At 38.4% G+C, this 7088-nt stretch overlaps 1 protein-coding gene across 3 annotated transcripts; it reads right to left on the bottom strand.

Moving 5' to 3' along the window:
- Nucleotides 1–1889: 1889 nt before the first annotated feature.
- On the bottom strand, nt 1890–6386 carry si:ch73-196l6.5 (riboflavin transporter 2). 3 transcript variants are annotated; one of them, XM_042435992.1, is made up of 5 exons: nt 6188–6386; nt 6010–6043; nt 3698–4728; nt 2618–2741; nt 1890–2450 (listed from the first exon to the last, which is right to left on the bottom strand). In XM_042435992.1, exons 3-5 carry the CDS (start codon nt 4708–4710, stop codon nt 2241–2243), a joined length of 1347 nt encoding a protein of 448 aa, XP_042291926.1. In that variant the 5' UTR covers nt 4711–4728; nt 6010–6043; nt 6188–6386; the 3' UTR covers nt 1890–2240. The 3 variants fall into 3 exon arrangements, with proteins under 3 accessions (XP_042291926.1, XP_042291927.1, XP_042291928.1); XM_042435993.1 differs by having other exon boundaries at nt 6010–6207; XM_042435994.1 differs by lacking the exons at nt 6010–6043; nt 6188–6386 and having other exon boundaries at nt 3698–4776.
- Between the last annotated feature and the right edge of the window lie 702 nt (nt 6387–7088).

The following is a 7088-nucleotide window of genomic DNA, read 5'->3' as shown; positions in this document are numbered from 1 at the left end:
TTTATTTATCATATCTATTGTGTTGCATTCTGAAATTTTTTTTTGCTTATTATGTTCTTGATTCTCTGATGTTTGATTGTCCAGTTTGATTCCAGTCAGATCATCATGTTACAAAGAGAACAGATGCAATATGTTCCTTTAGTAATGTTGGGATTATATATTTATTGTGCAATGTTATATCATACAGTTAATAATATGATTGCAATAATGTAAATAAAAAATAATCATTATATTACAAATCATTCACATGACTGAATAAGTACTACACTAGTCAGATGTAGTCAGTTGTAACAGATGTTGTTACTGTCAATACACTTATACGTTATATACAGGACCATGTTGGTGCCCTAGTTCAGATTTTAGATTGAAGCCCCAAAAGATTTAGATCGGAGCACCCAAAAAAGTGCAACCTCCGGTCCAAGAACTTCGGATATGAATTCACACTTAAACAATGGTACATGGCCACAATGGTACCTCCAGCCCAGACAGAGGGGGGCTGAGGCGCCATTCAGTGAGTGTTTGGTGGCATTGCCTGAGGTAGCGCATGAAGTTTGGTAGCTGTCACATGAAAACTGACTGAACAGTAAGGCTTTGGAAAATCAAACCAGATGAAAATCCATGCAAGATAATGGCGAAAAAGACAGGAAAAACATTAGGAAGGGAGAACATGTAGACATATTTCCAAAAGCTGCATACAAGCACACCTGTTATATGACACCTTTAAACAAAAGAAAAAAGTTTGTCACTAAAAATTTACAAACAATTAAGATAAGTTGGTTGAATGATCATTCAATGAAAAGAAAAATAGGTGAATCATTATCATATTTGTTAATTAAGTGGACATCAATAGATTCAATAAATGCCTGGCTGGTGAGGTTTTCTCAAGATCTAATATAAAGGTAAGGAGCAGAGTCGTTTCCTTCCTCTGTTTTATCCTTAAAGTCCAACTGAAATTAAATTGCTACTACAGCAAACATATCTGCTCTGTCCTGTGGTCTCCTCTGAGAAAAAAAAAAATCAGAAACCAAAAGGGAGAAATTTATATTTTGAATTATTTGATTTCATGATGATGCCCCCTACTTTTGCATTATTTTGATTAAATACCGTTCAGCCATCTGCTTATGTAACTGGAGACGTAGCGAATCAAATCAGCTAATGTCAATCAAACAAGCCTCTGACACAAAAAGGAGCATTTCAGATATTTTTCCATTTCTGATATTGACTGCAAAAAAAGGTGATTTCAGTTGGACTTTAAGAGTTGCAATAGCAGCTCTGACTATATAGTACAAACACACATACTTCTGTCTGGGCAGATTTTAAGGACCCAACATTTTCAAGACTATCTTAATACAACAGTCAGGTGCCCATATGAACACTGAAAGAGGTTTTCCTCGCTGTAATCATTTCTCTTGTTCATACTGGCTATTATAAGATCCCCTTCAAATGTGCTTTCATTGGAAGTGACAGGGTATGGGGTTATTATTGTGGCAATATCATTTGCAAATGTGTGTGGAGAGTCTGAGTTATTTATATCAAGTGGATATCTACCACATTTACAGTGTTTTTAGCATCAAATTCCCTCTTTGTGTTTCCCTGTTGAGCTGCAGTGAAAGCATAGTAACAAAAAGAGGGACTTTGGCACTAAAAAGATTGTAATGTTGAAAGATATCTACTTGATTTGACTCATTAGGACAACCGAAGCTTCATATTAGCTTCAGATAAACTTCTTAATACATTTTTGCACAGAAGGAGGACTGTGGATTTTGTCCCCCATCACTTACATTGTAAGTCCATTATGAAGGGATCTTCTAATGGTCAGTATGAACCGGAGGAATGATTATGACAAAAAAAAACCTATTTCAATGTTCATTTGGGCTCCTGACGATCACTTTAAGGCAGACTTGGAAAACTGTGAACCCGTCCTTCAATTCTCTTGAGGTCTGAACTGCATCTACTTGTACATTCATCACACAATGTAAATTCACTGCTTCATCTGCAACATTTGCATCCTGTCTGAAATCATAACATTTATTAGCAACATGGTCAGTGCAGCTTCAATAAAACTAGCTTGTTTGTTTTATTGAAGAAAAAAAAACAAAAAAAATCCAATACATACAGTAGGCTTCAACCTGATTTCTCACGTTCTTTCCTCCACTGAATATCTTGTTTCAATTAAAGAAGGGACACCTATCCAGTCTTTCCTGTATCTGCCTCCAGTCTCTTCTGCACAATGTCTTCACTTAGGGACATGTTGTGCTACACGGGTCTCCTGATGAGAAGAAACTGTACACACTGACCAGTGGAAACATGGTCACAGCGCCCAGCAGAGAGCCTAACTGCACTACAGCTCCACACCACACGAGGGCACTGTGGCCCTCATCACGCAGGATCACCCCGATGATTACCTTCACATAGGACAGAGTGAGAATAAAGATGATCCAGGCCATCACCTGTGGAGAGGAGGGAGGTTAGTGCTACATGTTTGAACACTGTTGACACTTAATCTCAACATTTCTGTGGCAAAAAAATCAATTTTCTAATTAACTGTTGCTGTAACATTAATTTTAAGAGGATTAAATAGATTATTTGAGTAAATGAAGTTTAACAGTGCACTCACAATGATGATATCACCCGAGCTGTCATTAACCAGCAGTGGACATGGACTCAGTACTGCCATTCCCATTATAAAAGCTCCAACTCCACTGCCGATCACTGTGAGGGCTCCCATCAACAGCAGGGATCTGTGAAATGACAGATAAGTAGCCAGGATGCATTATTGCATTTAGAGAGCAGGAAAAAAAATATGTGATACAATATTTTCATTACAAACATATGGAAATAATCAATCTGTGGTTGAAAAATGACTTGCAATGTTAAGTAAATCTGATCAGTTATGACTCCCAAAAAGTAGTATTAGTAATTTTTGTGAAATTACATTAAATGTCATTCATTAAAACTGTTAAAGAGTTTCTGCCTGAAAATTTAATCAGGAAACATTTAAAGTCTTTTTAAAAAAGTGTTTAACCTACTCCAGGATTGTAAAATCAGTTTGTGTGAACTTGTGCTTCAGTTATGGTTTATGGCCGGCTGAAGAACTCCAACCAAGTTCTGTAAGTTTTCACTTTATCTTTATGAGGACATTGATCTCTTCAGTTGGGCTTAAAGACGGACATCATTCATCCAACATTATTTATTCGTATACAAGGAATTTGACTTATTTTAAAAACTTAAACTTAATTAATAGATCAAAATTCGGGGAAATAAGACAATAAGATATGTTTGTTTTCTTAATAGAGAGTCTAGAGAGTTAAATGAGAAATCGATACCATTCTCATGTCTGTATGGTAAATATGAAGCCAACAGACAGTTAGCTTAGCTTAGCATAAAGACTGGAAACAGGGGGAAACAGCTAGCATGGCTCTGTTCAAAGGTAACAAAAATATGCCTTCCAGCGATTAACATGTTATATCTCATTTGTTTAATTTGTATTAAAAACATTTAAAAAGTGTAAAAACAACAATTTGTGGTTGTTCAAAGTCGTTTTTGCAGTAGAGATTTTATTATTTGCAGTTTCCACTAAAACCTCTAAGAAAAGCTACATAGATAAAAGCCTTTTTTAAAAAAAACATTTTGTGTGTACTAAAGCATCAGTCCTGTATCTTGCCCCGTAACAAGCTTTACACCCCAATAGACTGACCTTATTGGAAAGAACATAGCGATGAAGCAGGCGAGAGGGTTGGACACAGCAGCCATGGTGGCTGATAGGTGATAGGCATTGTTACCATATGGCATACACGAGTAGGACTGCACCGATGGAAGCACCACGTTGGACAGAGCATTAACCCAAGCCAGGATGACAAAGATGTAAGACACCTGCATCCAGCTGTAAGCACCAGTGCCAAAGCTGCTTTTGCGCCTCTGGTTTGTAGGTCTGTATGGATCCATCATGGGCTTCTGCTCAACCCACTCCCTGTTTTTCTGATGTTTCTCTTTGACTCCGTTGGTATATCGGCCATTAGCATGGTCCCTGACCACAGCAGGGTGGTAGTTCAGCAGCAGAAAGGCCGCCAGGCACACCAGCATCATGGCACTCAAAATGAAGAAAAACACCTCAGCTGAGAAGTTGGCCGGCTGGTACTGGGCCCAGACTTCAAAGGTCACAGCGCTGTTGGAGGCGTTCAGGGTCTGGTTCAGAGACTGGGTGCTGTTTATGCAGTGGACCACTCCAACACCCTGGATCAAAGCCACTAGAGCAGGCAGCAGGCCACTTACACCCTCTCCAATGTAGTAGGTGGTGAGATACTGAGGCTTGAGACGCATCATGAAGGGCAGGAAGGTGACGGAGGAAGTGCAGTCAACAGCAGCGAGGAAGAACGTTAAGACAAGTAGAGCTACACTGCGGGGCACACCTGCCACTACAACAGTCTCCTTCCAGAAGAAGCCCAACAGGAAACTGGCCACAGTGCCCAGGGCGATGATCACATATATGACAGCCACCTCGTTCAGGGCGCCCGGCCGGAAGCGATGCATCAGGGTGACGAAGAGAGGCCCAACATTGGCCATCTGGATGAGGACGGAGAGGTACGAGGGCAGGTACCAGCCCTCAGGGATCTGGGGAACAATCAGCGGCAGCTCCACCCACAGGCCGTTGATGGACACCCAGGAGCCCATACCGAACAGACACGCCAACAGGTGAGTGAGGAGCGACATGTTGGAGGTGTTTTTTTTCTAGAATGAGGCAAAAAATGTAAATTTCATGACAGGGAACGTTAGCTGGTAGGTTTTATTCTAAAATAGTTTCAGGAATGATCCTGACATATAAGTTACTACTGAATTTGCAAACATGGGCCCCCAGTCTGAAAGTCTAATCCTTGTTTAAACCATGTTACAGACATTTTGAGCCATGTTAGCCAAGGGTCCTGGTCCAGGCTGAAATATCTCAACATCTACTGGATGGATTGCCATGAAATTTTGTACAGATACACATGGTGCCCATCAGATGAATCCTAATGACTTTGGTGATTCCTTATCTTTACCTCAAACGCCACCAGCAGGACAACCTTTGCACTTATCTTGTGAAATATCTCAAAATCTACCAAATGGATTGTCATTCATAGTTCTCAGACAATGAATCTTCCTGACTTTGGTGACCTCCTGACTTAGGGAGGGGTTCGGGATGTGGTGGTTATGAGTCTTCAGGGAAGAAATGGGTGTAGACTTTATTTTGTTGAACTGCGTCAACAGTAAAAACAATTGGACAATACAACAATAAATGCTTTTCTACTCAAAGTGTCAATGGTTACCTCAGCAGCATAGATTAATGTGTCACCATGAGGAAACGTCTCAGTGGCAACACTTGCTGAAGGTGCAGTATTCAGATTTTTTCTTTTCCTTGTCTTCTAACTGTGTAATGTGTAACACTTTTATTTTATGCAAAATGTTTCATCATCCATGTCCAAGTTGTTTCATCTGATCACAGGCAGGGTTTAGGTAAAACCCGCTTAAAACATCAAGCATGCAGCAAAGCAAACATGACCACCTACTGCACTAGTAACTATTACATAACCTAAGAAAACATCTGACCAGTGCATTGTTTATTGAAAAAAGAAAAGGCTTGCAGAGAAGTCTTTGATCAATAAAAGAATGAGGAAAATAATACTCAGAGATCCAAACAATGTGTTAGAAGATAGTCCTCAAAGTATAAAGTTAACTGAAAATAAAAATTATCTGTTACATCTGCAACATGGAGGCACAATAACAACTTTGAAGAATACATTTTTTAAAAAATGTATTAAGTTATAAAAAAATGCATGGTTAAACAGTCTCTGAATGTTGATATCATAATATGAACATTAAGTTAAAATTGAGTTATTAAAGAATATTGTTAAAATGTTTAAATTTATTTAAGGAACAAGACTTGACAGTTTAAAAAAAAACATTTTTTCCAATTCAATCCATTAAGTCAGTAAAATAAAAAAAATGATGATATGCATCCCTGCAGATACTCACATGCTGTTTGTTGCAGTGTTTTCTTTGGAGTTTTCTGTAGAGAGAGAGAAAGAAGCCAAAGTCCTGTGCAGTGAACTCTGAGTACGCCAAGGGATTAAACCCTCCTTGGGGGGAGTGGGTGTGAGTGCATGTAGCCAACCATGACACGTTTGGTTAACTGGTCATTGTCTTTACCTACCTTCACTGTCGAGACATCACATGTTGTGATTTACAGCCACATCACTCCCATTTCTTTGCCTTGAAGCAATTTCTGAATGAGTGAACACATTCAAAAATCCGCAGAGTTCTTTAATTCTGCTTAAGGGGATCATGGGAGCATAAGTGCAAATAAGTTGTTTAGATCATTGAGCTGCATAACTGCACATTTGTGAAGTTAATTTAAGGAGGAAAATGTATTATTAAAAATTCTTGTGCAATTTTTAGAGAAAAAAAAGAAGATATAATCTTATGCAATCAAAACAAGATAAGAATCTGAGCTACCAAAAATCAATTTGTACTAATTCAACTAATCAGTTGATGACATAAGGGATCATTGTTGGCAGTAGCCAGTTAGCTTAGCTTAGCATAAAAACTGGAAATAGGAGGAAACAGCTAGCCTGGCTCTGTCCAGAGGTAACAAAATAAGGCAAAATCCACCTGACACATAACCTCTTAAAGGATGACAACTTGTTACATGATTTTTTTGTGTTTTTGCTGTTTCTAGTCTTTATGCTAAGCTAAGCTAACCTTATATTTAACAGACACACATTTGAGTGGTATCCATCTTCTCATCTTGCCCTCAGCAAGAAAGCAAAGCACATTTCCCCGAGTGTAGTTTTTAATTTTATTTTAATATATAATTTCAATTATTTATTCTCTAAATTAAGAAATAAAACAATGTACCTCAGCAGATCAGTAATTTTCATTATACACATTACAATGAATGTAATGACTTTAAGTATCCTCTTCGTTTCTCCTTGTGGTTCAATGTGTTGATCACTGGATTCAACTCATGGTAACTGTGCTGATCAGAAATGCTAAACTAGTAATATTCTTTTCCTAATACCTACAAACCTAACGTATTTATATGTCCTTTTTCC

Source organism: Thunnus maccoyii, chromosome 15 (assembly GCF_910596095.1).
Source record: "Thunnus maccoyii chromosome 15, fThuMac1.1, whole genome shotgun sequence".
Classification (NCBI taxonomy): domain Eukaryota; kingdom Metazoa; phylum Chordata; class Actinopteri; order Scombriformes; family Scombridae; genus Thunnus; species Thunnus maccoyii.
Note: the sequence above shows the minus strand (reverse complement) of the source record. Positions and strands in the feature narration are given on the sequence as shown.